Here is a 16,635-nt window from a genome sequence, read left to right as displayed (position 1 = left end):
CCATGGCCATGAGTACAGTCTAAGAACTGCCAGGTTTGATTAAACTAACATCTTATCAATTATTCAGCAGTGGACAGTCCGATAACCAGTGTGGTGTAATGATTAGAGATAATGTCATAGAGCTTGTGAAGGAGTGGGGAATCAAACTCTTTTCTCCATACTTAAAACAGAATTTAATAATTTATGCAGCTCTGTTTTTTATCATACATAGTTATATAACAAAAATATTTTTAAATATTTTAAATTTTGCAGACTAGTAAGCATAAGAAAATCCAGGCAAAATCAGAGCAGCGATCCATGTAGCCCAGCATCCTGCTTCACACAAGAGCCAAACATTTGCCCTGGAGGCCAAGCAAACGGAGCCCAGAGGGCGGAGGCCATCCTCTATTGTTGTCTCTTAGCATGGGTTTCTAAAATGTACTTGCTCTGAATATGAAGGTCTCCTTTACTAACTATGATTAATAGCTTTTTATATAAGGGAATTACTAGAAATATTGATACGGAAAGAAACATGGCATGTTAAACTATTATTGAATGGATTCAGAGGAATTTCAAATAAGCTTTTATATTTACTCTGCCATGATGTATTGGGACAGGGGAGGGGTTAGTTTTTTTAGCTTTTTTCATAGCAGCAATACAGAAGCAAAGTTACAAAAGGTTAAGCAGGGACTTACATGGTAAAAACATCAATAGTGTCCCCAGCAGCTCTTGCCATATCAAAATAGGTTTGAAGAATGTTGACAGTTCCCGAAAGTGCTTCATGACCACAGCCACAGAAGAGTGCGACTCCAGCATACAACAGGATGGTGGCGATCAATGAGGCATAGGGAATGCCCCCCAAGCACTTGATGCAGCACTCAAAGCACCCTAGACAAATATAGAAAAAAAGATGATCATTTGAACACATTTACATTTTCCACTGTCCCACAGCTAATCCATGGGGTTTCTTTTTAGTCATAGATACTGTACTTTTTGTAAATGTCTGCAGGGTCTCTCTTTAGTATGAACAGGGCTTCACTACATGTCAACTTAAGGGCACTGATTCACAGTGCACCTTAACCTTCTTATTAGTGGTGGCAGAAAGGAAGTGCAGTATACTGCTGTCACTGCATTGTTTTCTACTTTCTGCATCACTTGACATATCACATCTGATCCTTTTTAAAATCAGTTCTAATTTTTGTATTCCTAGTCCTATTACATTGTTCTTAAATCTCTTGTGCCATTTGATTACATTGTTTTACACCATGTAATCAGTCTCAGTCCGAAAGGTGACCAATAAATAAAATAAATATATAAATAAAAATGACAGAGCATGAAAAGGAAGGTTGCCAATTCTGTAATGGTCTTTCTAGCAATCTTATTTCGCACCTTTATAGATATATAAATAGGGAAAATCAGCAATGACTATATATTTCCAGATCTCACTAGGCATTTCTTGCTATTTAAACCATTTCTTATAATTGTCAGGATCTCAGTTCATGAAACTGGTTCTATTCATGTGAATACTATGCCTAGGAATCACTCTCACACATGGAAAAAGATTTGTCTTGAAGAAGAAGATATTGGATTTATATCCCGCCCTCCACTCCGAAGAGTCTCAGAGCGGCTCACAATCTCCTTTACGTTCCTCCCCCACAACAGTCACCCTGTGAGGTGGGTGGGGCTGGAGAGGGCTCTCACAGCAGCTGCCCTTTCAAGGACAACCTCTGCCAGAGCTATGGCTGACCCAAGGCTATGCTAGCAGGTGCAAGTGGAGGAGTGGGGAATCAAACCCGGTTCTCCTGGATAAGAGTCCGCACACTTAACCACTACACCAAACCGGCTCTCCTTGCATCAAATTAAAAGACATGTAAGCAATGCTTAAGAGCCCCGAGGTGCAGAGTGTTAAAGCTGCAATACTGCAGTCCTAAGCTCTGCTCATGACCTGAGTTCGATCCCCGGCAGAAGCTGGGTTTTCAGGTAGCCGGCTCGAGGTTGACTCAGCCTTCCATCCTTCCGAAGTCAGTAAAATGAGTAACCAGCTTGCTGGGGGGAAAGTGTAGATGACTGGGGAAGGCAATGGCAAACCAGCCCTTAAAAAGTTTGCTGTGAAAACATTGTGAAAGCAACGTCAACCCAGAGTCAGAAACGACTGGTGCTTGCACAGGGGACCTTTCCTTTTCCGAGCAATGCTTAGTATCTATCATTTCTGCAGTATAAATGAGTCAGTCCACTACTTTCCATCTATGGAAAAGAACAACTACTATACAACTTGAACTCCCAATGTCCATTCCCTGCACATCCTGCTTATGCATCTCTTCTACACACCCTGCTCTAGCTCTAACATCTGTTCCTCAGGTAAGATTTACTGTATTACCTGAGGTCCTGGAATTGACGAACTGATGCTGCTTCTGCTCTCCTAGAGCTGTTAGCTGTATCACTTATCATCATCATCACCCTCATCACCACCATCATCATTGTATAGCATTGTGTATAAAATATCCAGGAGATCCTAAGATTGTCTGGCAGCCAATAGTTTTAGCTCTTTCAGCATTATGCATCACAAGTTAGCGAGCTAGACTTATTTTAAGGTAACAGAGCTTGTTTGCCATTGGCTGCTTCTGTGTCTTGACCCTGGTATTCTTTGGAGGTCATCCTTCCAAATACTAGCCAAGTCTGACCCCGCTTAGCTTTTGAGGTCTGACAAAATTGGGCTAGCCTGAGCTATCCAGGTAACAGCTGTATCACACAATCCAGCTGTAGTAAACTAAACATGTATAAATATGACAATTTTTTTGTTTCTGTTCATTTCCTCCCATCTATCTTCTGTGTTAGTTTCCCCATTTAATTTCATTCATTTATTTTACACTGTTTCATTTTTCCAGCATTTATATGCAATAAAAAAGGCATAATTTTTATCTCTCAAATTTATTTTGTCCGGGGGAAAGTGATGGCAGTTTCATTGTGAGACTGCCGTTTCATCAGCGGATTCACTACTTGACGTTGTTCTCATCTTCAGTTTCTGAGCCTTCACATACTTTTAGCATGTTTGTTTGTTTGTTTTTTTAAAGCAACCTTACATCTCCCACCATCTCCAACAGACAAATACAGCCAGGGTTTCCTGATTTATTGCAACTACAGTATGTCCAGTGATGTGGTTAATAAGCCCAGGGAGTTCTGTATTTACTGAACTGTTATATTTTTTTGTCTATAATTTGAACTCAATCATTTTGAATGAACATCAAAACTACACTGAAAATACTATACTGGTAAAAAAGTGGTCCATCCACTCCAGTCACTTGTGTTTAGCATCCCCCCAATCGCAGTAACATAATCAAAATCAAGTCTAAATCAATCTTAAGCCAAATGAAAACTGCCTTATGTCATGAGCCCTGACGAGGAGTAGCTGGAAGGGTTAACAGACCTGGAAGAGTTGCCAGCCAGTTCCTCAGCTGAACAAACAGCAGCTGGCCCATCAATCACTCTCCAGGCACCAGTGTCAGCTGTTGACGATCAATCTCCTCCAAGCTCTCCTCCTGTCTCAAGAGTTTGAAGCAGGCTCTGGAAAGAACTTTCAGAGCAAAGACATGAGGCACACCGATGCTTCAGTTCTCTCAGCCCTGAGTTCTAGCAGAGTCACTGCCACCCAGGGAGCAGGCTGATTGAGATTCCCATATAGCTCCCACCCAGGACCTGGTAACATCGTGGAAGCAACAAGTCTATTCTCTGGCTTGCATCCACGCTCCTGCCTGATTCTGACCTGCTTGATTTCCTTGACACCCTGACCTTTTGGCTTTTGGACATTGACTTCTGATTCCGGTTTGTGATTCTGCATTGGTGACTTGGCTCCTGCTTGACTTCCTGGACTTTGACCTTGGACTGGCTTTGGACTCCTGCCTGCCTGCACCCTGAGAACGTGACACCTTACTCCCAAAGCTAGAAAAAAGGAACATCACATAGACAGATGGCCATGATCCAAAACACAGCAAAGCGCGCTTAATTCCATAGAAATCAATCAGCTGAGGCATACAATTTATTACTGGGTTGTAGCCAATTAGTGTTATTGTAGAACATTCATAAGAAGGCAGAAGAAAGGCCTCCATGCTTTTAAACGTTAACAAATTCAGATGTCCAGCTAATCTAACTCAAGTTTTTATATTGTGTATGCCATTTTATGTCTCTGAATTACTTCCCAGAAAGTACACCAACCATATGTAACGCTTGGAATGTTCCTTTCAATGTATAGATTACAACAAAGTGGACATATGAAAGAAGAGTGTTTCTTTATGTTCTTCAAAACAATACTGTAACAAACAAAATAAATGACACCTCTTCACTACTTCCGTGAGGGTTTTTTTGTGCCTCTCTGAAAGCATATGAACAATAAATACATTCAGGCTGGGCTCTGGGTTGAAAAAACTCTCACTGGGTTTTAGGTTAATTCTCAGAAATATGATTTCAGTGTTGTAATGATCTGAGATGGGTTCTGCTAATTAAATGCCAAAAAACAAATGAGGAACACACAGAAAAATCAAATCTGTTTCACTGAAGATGTCAGGCCAAAAAGGAAGTTCTTTCTCTTATCTCTGGTCTCAACTATTAAGTGGCATTCTGATAAATGTAATGGGATGTTTCTTAATAGTTAGTGTTTGTTTATTTGCAGACATCTGCCACCATTTTGAAGAGGTATGAGAAATAAAATCTGAACTTTTTGTCTCATATCCAGCTTCTGATGCCATGTAAGTTGGTTAACTTTTAGAGTCAGGAGTATCTATTGACCCTATTTAGATGTATCATGGAGATACAAGCATGTGAGATTGTGAGATGAAACATATTTTCCTCATTAAAGATCATCTAAATCAGGGGTGGCCAACGGTAGCTCTCCCGATGTTTTTTTGCCTACAACTCCCATCAGCCCCAGCCAGCATGGCCAATGGCTGGGGCTGATAAGAGTTGTAGGCAAAAAACATCTGGAGAGCTACTATTGGCCACCCCTGATCTAAATGTAAACATTGAAAAAAAAAATACAATTCAGTGATTCATTTCAATGTAATCAGAATACATACTGAACCCATGATACACATTTTGCCAATAAATGTTGTACGTAAAGCCATCAAAATTCTCTCCCATTTATTTTTGCAGGGGCAAAGGCTAGGAAGTGTCATTGCCCTTGTTTAACAGGCAACCAGTCTACAAACAAAACAGTTGGCCAAACAGTTTTTGTCAGATTAGGTGGCAGTGCTGCTACTATACCTGAAGATCCCTTTATGACCATAAATCATAGTCTCTTTGGCATATGGATATGGATATGTGTGTATGCGCAGGCGTGCACACACACACAGAAAGATATATCTCATTCACTCACACTTTATCACTGAATATAAAATGCTGAGTTATTAAAACAAAGTATATTAGCAAACTCTTTGGCGGTTTTTTAAAAAAATCTGAGGTGCCTGTTGTATTTGTTGTTGGAAACATGGCTGGCAAACAGAATTTAGTAAACCGTATGGAGTTTGGATGGTTGTATGTGTGTATATTATATCTAAAACATTAATGGAAGGAATATGGACTATTCATTTACCCACTACTAAGAAAGACTTGTGTTTGTTTAAGCACTGTACTCATATATGAAGTATATTAAAGTATTAAGAAATGTATAAAAGGGTATTGGGGGCCCACCCATAAGAAATCAGTATGGCAGGCTGATTTACTTCTCTCCCCACCAACCCCATTCCCAAGGCTCTCAACATTCTATCCTGTCTGGAAAAAAGCTAGGCTTCCCAATCCCCCAGTCCCAAAGTCTCCTGGCTCTACCCCCAAAGTCCCACAGTTTTTCAGGCTCCACCTTGCCCCCAGTCAGCTGGCTCCCACAGCCACCATCTGCCTTTAGGTTTAGACAGGAGTTGTCTTGTAGAAAAACAGGTGGTGGAGCTCATCCAGGGATTGTTATGCAGCTGCAATACTATTCAATGGACAAGGAGGTGGAACTCTCAGAAGGAGGAGGTGGAACTCTCAGAAAGGTTCAGGAGCTGCGCTCCTATGAGCTCCCACTGAATCTGAGGCCTGGGTTTAGAAGCCTGCAAACTCATCACATTTTAAAATGTGTGTGTGTGTGCCTTTAAATTTGAGCAGTAAGTGAAAGTTGTATCAGGAGGAGCCAGGCTGAGTCCTTCTGCTTGCTTTGGTTTCAGACATCTTTGTATAGGAACCAGAGCCAGTAAGTGTGTGTGTTTGTGTGTGTGTGTGTGTGTGTGAGAGAGAGAGAGAGAGAGAGAGAGAGAGAGAGAGAGAGAGAGAACAGTCTCTGTGCTTGTTTTGGATTCCTTTCACACATCCTTGTATGAAACCTGTTTATGGGGGAAAACTCCACCGATCTCTCTTTTCATTGGCCTGTGTTAGTCTGAAGAAGTTGGTTGGAAATACAGCAGCTCCTGTGTGTAGAGCCCCAGTGAGATCACAAAAGTGTGTGTTTGCAAACTCTGTTTATTTTGGCTGCTTTGTTAGTGTGTGTTCACTTTCATCTACTGGAATTGCTGGGGGAACAAGGAAATAAAAACTACACAGGGGAATTGCACTGCTGTATTTTTATTTATTTTAGGGAATGGAAAAGTCTTCTGGCTCTACTCCCAAAGTCCCCAAGTATTTTCTGAACTGGACTTGGCAACCCTAAAAAAAAGCATTTCTCATGAAGCCATTTTTTTAGATTTTTGGAAGATCCACCCCCCTCTGTCAATTTATGAAGTCATACATTATGCAGTTTACCCTTTCTCCCCAGTAATACAAAATCATCTGTCTTGTCTGTAGGTGCTCTCATCTGCACAGCTTTCATTATCCACACACAGGTCAGCCAGTTTACTATTCACTATTACATTCTGAGTTTATTTATGCAAGTGAGCCTTTCTCAGAGGTGTTGTACATGTGAAATCTTTATATAGACATAAGGAAAGAACAGTAGAACATAATGTACTGGCAGACGTGAAATGAAAATTATGTATTTCAGTTTTTAAAATGTAAATCTGATGGGTAGTAATTGGTTTTCCTGTGATCAGAGAGTTAGTTTTTTAAGCCATACTCTTCTGTCAATAAAATTCAATCATCCATGGGCTTCTTAGAGACTAGGAATCTAAGCTTTTGCATTTCTTAGCTGAATTATTCCAAAATTAGACAAAATGTGTAACATTGATTTGCACATTAGTAATTCACTGATATTTAGTTGTTAAAAATCTAAGGAGACATTTCAGATTTATGGGAATGGGGGAAAAATTTTTACTGAGGAGGATATTCAGCAAGTTTTAAAAGTCTGCTTTTTGATTTATCCAAAACTGAATGGCACTAAGCTCTAGAGTTTAGAGTAACTGTTGTGATAACTTTTTTTAGTTCACCTCATAATCAGAACAGTAATGTTATGAAAAAAGATAAAACAACTGCTCTTCTTATGACTCAGTCTCTGGCATGCATGCCTAGTAAACAGGCCCATTTAATTACCTGTGGCTCCAGACAAGGTTACCAACCTCCAATTGGGGCCTGGAAACCTCCAGAATTACAACTGATCTCCAGGTGACAGATATCAGTTCCCCTGGAGCAAATGGCTGCTTTGCAGGGTACACTTTATGACATTATACCACACTGAGGTTCCCCTCAAAAAAACCCTGCCCTCCAAAGCCTACACCCCCAAAATCTACAGGAATTTCTCAATCCAGGGCTGACAACCCTAGCCAGGGCTGGCCCTAGACTGTCTGGCACCCTAAGTAAGGCTACCTTCTGGTGCCCCTCCCACACACTGATAACATCACTGAGTCACCTTCCCAAATGCCAACACCCTAGGCAATTGCCCAAGTTTGCCTAGTGGCTATTCCCTAGCTATAAACATTCAGTGTGAAGAACTGCTGAAATGACTGTGTACCTATGGAGACATCTTATGTCATCTTAAACACAGCTACCCTTGCCATTCCTCAGTGGCACTCCTGTCTGTCCACTTGAATGAAGATGTCAAATATGTGGTTGTTTAAAAATATTGCTCACATTGTTAATATTTTTGAGAGTTGATCATTATGAATGGGTGCTCAGAGACTTAACAAAGAATATAAATATGTCGTAGGAGAGAGGTCCCTAAATGTGCAATGTACTCACAGGAGTGAGTTCTAAGGCCTGATTTAAGCAGCATGCTGGCCAGCAATAAGAACTTATCCATGTGATCTTGCTTACCACCCATTCTTTAATTTAAATTGAGTTGCTGTAATGCTGCTACTTATAGATAGAACAATGTCTGCTCAGGTTACTCACTAAGTAGATGACAGCCCAGTTTAAACATGCAAGAATTAGGCTACCTACCATCCTCAGGTGGAACTCTGGAGGACCGGAGCCTCTTTGCCCCTGCAGCTAGACGAGGTAGCAGACGCCAGCGTCGGGACACTGGTGCTTTCTGATGCTGGTGTGGGCTTGGCATTGTCCACCATCCTCCAGAGCATTGTTAGTGCACACAAAAGGAAGAGCTCTGAGCACTGTGCTCCAGCAGGGCGGGGCAGGGTTTTTTGAAAGCGGCATTTTGTTTTTTGGTGGTGGGCTGGCATTGGCCAGTGAACAATCTCACAGGATGGTCTGCTGCCCTTTCCAGGTGGTCATTGCTTGAGGGCTCAGGGAGGTTTTTTGCCATCTCCTGAGGGTCGGCATCTTGTGGCCTTTAACAACCCAGTGACAGCCTTAACAGCCTACAGTGGCCCGGCAGCAGTTTTGGGGTCCAGCAGGGCCTTTGCAACCAGTGGCAACCTTCAGTGGCCCAGCAGGAGCAGCGGCTTTCAGGGGCCCAGTTGAATTAAATTTAAATTTAACAGAAGTGGCAGTTTTGCTGTGTCCGAAAAGATGTGGCGGCCTTCAGAGGCCTAGCTGTTATAGTATCCTGTGGCTTTTGGTGGCGTTCTATGTCCTCACAGCCTTGTATAGCCTCTGGCAGCTGTTATATGGGCCTTGAGGCCTTGCTTGAGTTGCTGCAGCACTCGGCCTCTTCAGGAGCCTTAGTGGTGTATACATTGTCTAGTGCTGCCTCACTGGCTTCACAAGCCTCTAAACTGGGTAGATTGGGATACATTTCTGGTTTCTGTTGGGCCTTTAAGCAGGCTTTCCATTGCGGGCCTGCAAAGCAGTCAGGAATCATCCAATCACCTGGATCCCAACCATCTATTTTCATTCCCTTACAAACTTATTTAGTACAGGGCCTATTATTTTACACGCATTAAGGTTTTACTCTTGGTGTCAGCTTGAAGCTAACTCTGCTGTTTGAAATGTTTATTTACTGCTAACTAAACCTATGAATCTTTGCCTACTAACACTAGTGCCATTGTAGAATGTGAAAGGGGGGAAGGAGGAGGCGATTGAGGTGCCAAAGGCCAGTGAGGTCTTTGAAGTGCAAAAATGCTCGGCCGCTTCTCAGGCGCCTGCTGGAGCCGAGCAAGGACAACACCGGGAGGAAGATACAGTTTACATATGTGAAAGATAAGGGCGTGTGAACCGGGTACTTCCAAAAGACAAACTGCAACTTTATTATGAGAAGTGATTTAAACCCCCCAATGCTTTGATGTATGTCCATAAATGCCAATACCTTTCCTTATTCGTTATCAGTTTCAAAGAACCTGTGTAGAGAGTAGCATTGTTGTAATCAATAAATGAAACTTAGTTTTTGAACAAAGACAAGTCTGATCATTTTGAAACTTCAATGAACCCTTTGCTGACATTTTGAAACCCCAGTAATTCCTTGGATTCGCAAATTTCTATAGATCGTTCATACAAGGTTCGCTAAGGTGGCCCTGCCCCTAACCGACTTACTCCAGACCAAGGGGAAAGGGGCCGAGGCGAAAAAACCGGGGGCTAAACTAAATTGGACCAAGCAGTGTCAGGAGGTGTTCGACACACTAAAGCGCCTGTTTACTAGCGAGCCGGTGCTAGTGCACCCCAATGAACTCAAACCCTTCGTGGTCCAATGCGACGCTTCCGACACGGCCGTAGGAGCAATATTGATGCAGAAAGACGAGTGGGGCCGCCTGAGACCTTGCGCCTACATTTCCCACAAGTTCTCAAATGAGCAAAGGAACTGGTCGGTGTGGGACAAGGAAGCCTACGCAGTAACGTTCGCCCTGAAAACATGGCGGTCATGGCTGGAGGGGGTGCGAGTCCCATTTGAAATCTGGACTGACCACAAGAATTTAGAAGCCCTCACGGGGCGCCAAAAATTAATTGGGAAGCAAATTCGATTGGCGGGATTTTTTTGCTAAATTCGACTTCACGCTACGCCACATCCCGGGTTCGAAAAATTTCTTAGCAGACGCACTCTCGAGGCTGCCCCAACATGAGAGCGAGCGAGAAGAAGTCATAGATTCCCTAATTCCACCCGAAGCTGTAGCCAGGGCTGTGCAAACCCGATCAAAAACGGCCATGCAAAACAAAAGCCCGTGGGGGGGGAGGACAAGCTGATAGTCGAAGCAGAAGCGGAGGGGGAAAACCGGCCAGATGGACTGTTGAAAGGGGAAAGGGGGTTCTGGTACCTTGAGGGGAAACTCTACGTCCCCAAGTCCCTGAGGGTGGAAGTGTTACAGCATTGCCACACCAACAAACTGGCCGGCCATTTTGGTTACGTAAAGACCCCCCACTTAGTGCACCGGCAGTTCTGGTGGCCACAAATGAAAAAAGACATTTCAGAGTTCGTTCAGACATGCCCCACTTGCATCATGGCTAAGAGAAGGGGGGGGTACTGGGACTGCTACAACCCCTCCCCACCGCAGAACGGCCATGGTAGTGTCAATGGACTTTATAGTCGAGCTGCCGACCTCCAAAGGAAGAACAGTGATACTGGTGGTGGTGGACACATTTTCTAAGCAAGCCCACTTTATTCCCTGCCGAAAACTGCCCACCGCAAAGGAACTAGCCTACTTATTCTTTTTACACGTGGTCCGGGTACACTCGTTCCCTGACAAGGTCATTAGTGACCGCGGGCCACAGTTCATTGCCAACTTCTGGTGGGAGTTCTGCAAACTGACCAGGATGGAGCAGGGGCTAAGCTCCACCTACCACCCGCAGACGGACGGCCAAAATGAGAGGGTGAACGGGCTGCTAGAACAGTACCTACGATGCTATGTGAACTTCCAGCAGTCCAATTGGGTGGAGCTACTGCCCTTCGCTGAGTATGGATACAATAACAGCCTCCACGGCTCAACTAAAGTGTCTCCGTTCCAAGATGTGCATGGCTAGGAAGGGAAGCCTTTTCCCTCCCTCCCGGGAGGACAGAACCCGCCTCTTTCCCCTGAGTGCCAACAATGGTGGAAAAAACTAGAGAAGTCCTGGAAAGTAATCCAGGAAAACCTAGAAGAGGCGAAGAAGGACTACAAAGCCCGCTTTGACAAAAAACATAGCCCCAGGTGGGACTTTAAAGAAGGAGAGACGGTGTTTCTTTCCACCAAGAACCTGCCGCTGCCCCAAACCTCCCGGAAGCTTGCCTACCGCTTCCTAGGACCATTTAAAATAAAGAGGGTGATCAATAAAGTGACTGTAGAACTGGACTTGCCAAAGCTATTCAGTAAAATACACCCTGTCTTCCATTGCAGCCTTATCCGTCGAGATCCGGGTGGTTCGAAGTGGAATCCTCGGAACCCCGAACTGGAACCTATTCTAGTGAAGGGGCAGAAACACCACGAAGTGAAGGAGATTCTCAACTCTAAATTGCAACGGGGGTCTTACACTACTTAGTCCGCTGGCGCTATTTCCTGCCCAGTTGTGACGAGTGGGTAAAATCCTCTGACCTTAACGCTCCTCAACTGCTTAAGCAATTTTACCTACTGCACCCAGACAAGCCCTGAGCAAGAGCTTAGGGGGGGCAGTATGTCAGCTTGTGTACCATTGAAGCTAACTCTGCTGTTTGAAATGTTTATTTACTGCTAACTAAACCTATGAATCTTTGCCTACTAACACTAGTGCCATTGTAGAATGTGAAAGGGGGGAAGGAGGAGGTGATTGAAGTGCCAAAGGCCAGTGAGGTCTTTGAAGTGCAAAAATGCTCAGCCGCTTCTCAGGTGCCTGCTGGAGCCGAGCAAGGACAACACCGGGAGGAAGATACAGTTTACATATGTGAAAGATAAGGGCGTGTGAACCGGGTACTTCCAAAAGACAAACTGCAACTTTATTATGAGAAGTGATTTAAACGCCCCAACGCTTTGATGTATGTCCATAAATGCCAATACTTTTCCTTATTCGTTATCAGTTTCAAAGAACCTGTGTAGAGAGTAGCATTGTTGTAATCAATAAATGAAACTTAGTTTTTGAACAAAGACAAGTCTGATCATTTTGAAACTTCAATGAACCCTTTGCTGACATTTGGTAATTTACCCTTTTCTTCATTACGATTCCTAAAAGGAAGTGGCCTACTGCACCTGCACCTTCAGTAACTTCTTTGGAGCCAGTGCCAGTCATGCTGACACCTGTTCCTCTGGTTCCTGCAGCACCAGTCATTCTGGTCCCTGCCCCTCAGGTCCCTCCACTAGATGAGAATTTAGACGACCCTGTTAATAAAATTATCTGGGAGAGGATTGCAGCTATCTAGAAACAGCTAGGTTGCCTTCTTTTTCAACACAGATGGGGCCTCAGCAGACAGCTATGTCTTCCACTCAACTGTTTCAGGCTCAAGTGTTGTCTCATTTGCCTTTCGCTAAAGGGAGGTGTGGAGGCTCAGCAGCAGGTGGTGACACACAGGCAGTTCCTGGTGGTCAAGGGGCTGGAGGGGACAGTACTCAACAGTTTGATCTAGCAACGGGGTGCAGCAGATTGTCCCCTATGTGGGGCCCTCTTCTGGAGGAGGTAAGCCTGACACTGCACCACATGTTGGCCTGCATGGCCTTGAGGGCCTGTAGGTCAGTTTGCTGCCTCTGTGTCCTTGGGGCAGCCATCTGGCATTATGATGACACAGCCCCCAGCTGCTTGGCCATGGGGTAGGCTGCAGCTATTAACACAGTCAGAATGGATGCCTGTCATGGTTTCATCTCAGCAAGTTCAGCCTTGTGGTTGGTCTGGTTGGGGTTCACCTTACCAATGGGGTCTACCATATGAGATGGTGCCAGCAAAGGCTTTACCCTTTGGAAATGTGGCTATGCCTTTGGGTGACCACCTCACCACTGCTACCAGGGATAAGATTGTAGGGGAGAATATGTTGATGTTTTCTCCCTTTTATATCGGGGACTTGAAAAGAAAAACAAGGATGACCTTGATGACTGGGAGAAAGAGTGTATTAAACACAGGAAAGTTGATAGGAATTGGTCAAATTGGTATCCTAGTTTTCTTATTTATGCCAGTGTGGTGGTTAGATCCCAACCATGGAGGGGATTGTCAATGCTTCAGTACATGGGCATAATTTACAACACCTTTACTGATTTTTCTGGCAGCCTGGATCCAATATGATGAGGCCTTTAGAATGCATGCTGCTATGAATCCTGCTTTAAAGTGGGACCAGATTCATCCACAGTTGTGGATTCAGCTTATGGCACCAGGCCTTTGTGTAGTGAACAATCTGAAAGTGGATATCTGGTCCAGCATCAGGCAAGTTCCTCAGTTCATTGCCCCCAGGCTGGTAAAATCATCTCAGAAATGCCCTTTGTGTTGGGAGCTTTCCTCCCAGGGAGCCGGCAGTAGAGAATCCTGCAGTTTTCATCATGAATGCCCCCTTTGTTCAGACTCCCATGCATTTCCTGCCTGCCTTACGGCCAAAGGCAAGTCTGGGTTTAAAATGGCAAGTGCCAAGGGGATGGTGGAACTAAGAAAGGGTCCCAGCGCAATTAATATGGCTCAGCTGGGACACTGGTTGAAGGCACTATCCTAGGTTGAGGATAGAATGTACTTATTCAATAGGTTCAGGTTTAGTTTTCACATTCCTTTCAAGGGTGAAAGATGTTCTTTTTGGGCACCTAACCTGCCTTCTGTTAGGGGAAATAGAACACATTGTTAAAGAAAAAATAGCGAAGGAGTGTATGGAGGGCAGGGTGTTAGACCCTTTTCCTTTTGAACATAAGAACATATGAAGCTGCCTTATACTGAATCAGACCCCTGGTCCATCAAAGTCAGTATTGTCTTCTCAGACTGGCAGTGGCTCTCCAGGGTCTCAAGCTGAGGTTTTTCACACCTATTTGCCTGGACCCTTTTTTGGAGATGCCAGGAATTGAACCTGGGACCTTCTGCTTCCCAAGCAGATGCTCTACCACTGAGCCACCTTTCCTCTCCTTTTCCAACAGTTCCCAATCTGCAGGTGTCCCCGCTTGGTGTTGTCCCCAAGAAGGCCTCAGAAGACTATCGCCTAATTCACTATCTTTTGTACCCCCATGGAAGCTTGGTGAACGATGCCATACCTGATGAGTTGTGCACTGTCACATAAACATCTTTTGATGAAGCTATTGGCATGGTGTGCCATTGTGGCAAGGAGGCTGAATTGGCCAAATGTGATATCAAATCAGCTTTCCAGTTGCTTCCAGTGCACCCTGATGATTTTGAACTTTTGGGTTTTGCCTTTGAGGGCAACTTCTATATGGGCTGGGCCCTTCCCATGGGATGTGCTGCATTTGAGAAGTTCAGTTCCTTTTTGGAATAGGCTTTGCAGACACGTACAGGGTTATATAGTGCATCTCATTAATTAGACAATTTCTTATTTGCAGGCCCTGCGGCCTCTGGGGTTTGTGTACACTTGTTGGCTGTTTTATGCAGCTTGGGGTCCCCCTTGCACAGAGAAAAACGGAGGGACTTAGTTTGGTTCTGACTTTTTTGGGTATCAAGATCAACACTCCGCAGCAGGTGTCTAGACTGCCTCCTGATAAGATGGAGAATCTACAGAGAATGGTTAGCCAGGCCTGTTTGAAGTCCAAATTGTCCCTGAAAGAACTGCCAAACCCAAATCAGTTGAAAAGTCCCTTGTGTGGAGGTCTTGCGCAACAGGACACCGGTTGCTCAAGACCTCCACACAAGGGACTTTTCAACTGATTCTTTTGGACTAAAGACACCAGCTTTGGCAAGCTCTATGAAGCTATTACGAAATGTGCAATAATTTGTATGTGTCTTTAGGAATCTGTATGTCGTGAAGCGAGTACTTTCTATGCACCGTTTCAAATATTTCCATTGAGGCAGCACTATGGATTAAAATATTTAATCATTTGTAAGATTGATATAGGAGTGTTATGTAAGTATTTGCAGCACTATAAGCTGTGTGCCCTTTTTGGGGTTTGGTTTTTTCTTCAGTGTCCGTTATGCAGCCTTCTCCCATAGTTTTGTAGCATTCTCCTGAAAGAACTTCAGCAATTTATTGAGCATCTTAACTTTGCTTGTAAAGTAGCGGCCCTGGGTAGAGCTTTTGTGAGACGTCTCTGTGAAGACACAATGAGTTTGAAAAGGCCTCATCATAGAACAAGGGTTACCAGGGGGATTAGGGAGGATCTGTTGATGTGGAGGCAATTTTTGAACTCCTACAACAGGATTTCCTTTTGGAGGGATGACCTTAAACTGAAGGCAGAATTTCAGGTCATATCCGGTGCTGCAGGCTCCTCAGGTTTCAGTGTCTATTTTCAGGGACACTGGTTTGCTGAGGATTGGCCTGAAGGATGGGTTCAAGCAGGATGGGTGGTTGATCTAACCTTTCTGAATTGTTTCCCATTTTGGTGGCGGTTCTGTATCTTGGAACATGTTCTGAACAGGACCTTTGTCCTGTTTTGGCTGTACGTTCTTACATAGGCTTTAGGGGTTAGAGTAATGATCTTTTGTTTCATCACAGTGTCGGGGAACCACATACACAATTCCAGTTTTGGGTCGTTAAGCAAGTCCTCACAGCATTGGGTTTAGTGGGTTTCCAATTTGGAACCCACTCATTTCAAATTGTGACAGCATCCACAGGGAGATACAGTGGCTGGGGTGGTGGAAATCATCCTGTTACAAATCCTATGCTAGGAAATCTAAAGTTTAACAAATTGCTAAATTAAAAAGTTAATCTAGTTCTTGTTTCAGGTGCTGCTGGCTACCGGGTGAAGAGATGAGTCACAGCCACAGCAAGGGATGAATATACAGCCACAGCATGGTGTTCTGGGCAGCTCACTAGCCCAAGAGGATATCTATTGGGTCTCAGTTGGGCCTGAGTGAGCTTGCCAAAGTGGAATAGTTGGGCCTGGGCATGCATTGGACTGGGCTCCTTCCACTGTTGTTTGAGGAGAGGTATAGTCCTCTTCCTCATGTGTTGGTGATCCACCTGGGTGGCACTTACCTGGCTTTAATTAAAGAAAAATCCCTGGTCATTTAGGTGAAGTCAGATTTAGAAATTGTTAAAAGCCAGTGGCTAGGGGTGTGGATAGTTTTTTCTGCAATGTTGCCATGTATTGTTTGGCGTAGTTTGGGAGACCCCAAGTGTCTCGATCGGATTCAGAGGAATGCCAATTGCCAGTTATGGAATGCCATGGAGGGTGGTTTGGGTACTTTCCTTTTGCACCCTAATATGGAGTTGGCTGACCTGTATTGTTAGGATGGAGTTCATCTTTCCAACAAGAGCAATGACATCTTTTTGGAAGACTTAAGGTGAGGAGTGTGGGAGGCTCTGGGCTGTTAGGTGGGTGTGCAGGCCTAAGCAGCGGCTTGACCTTGCGATAATGGAAGCGG

The 16,635-nt window shown here is 44.2% G+C and overlaps 1 protein-coding gene across 2 annotated transcripts in view; it reads right to left on the bottom strand.

Annotated features, from left to right (window-relative positions):
* GPM6A (glycoprotein M6A) overlaps positions 1-16,635 on the bottom strand; it is a 180,148-nt gene that overhangs the window by 49,694 nt on the left and 113,819 nt on the right. For both annotated transcript variants that reach the window (XM_060246515.1, XM_060246516.1), the window contains one exon: positions 675-867. In XM_060246515.1, the coding sequence (XP_060102498.1) occupies positions 675-867 (193 nt within the window). The remainder of the gene's footprint in view (positions 1-674; positions 868-16,635) is intronic.

Source organism: Heteronotia binoei, chromosome 9 (assembly GCF_032191835.1).
Source record: "Heteronotia binoei isolate CCM8104 ecotype False Entrance Well chromosome 9, APGP_CSIRO_Hbin_v1, whole genome shotgun sequence".
Lineage (NCBI taxonomy): Eukaryota > Metazoa > Chordata > Lepidosauria > Squamata > Gekkonidae > Heteronotia > Heteronotia binoei.
Note: the sequence above shows the minus strand (reverse complement) of the source record. Positions and strands in the feature narration are given on the sequence as shown.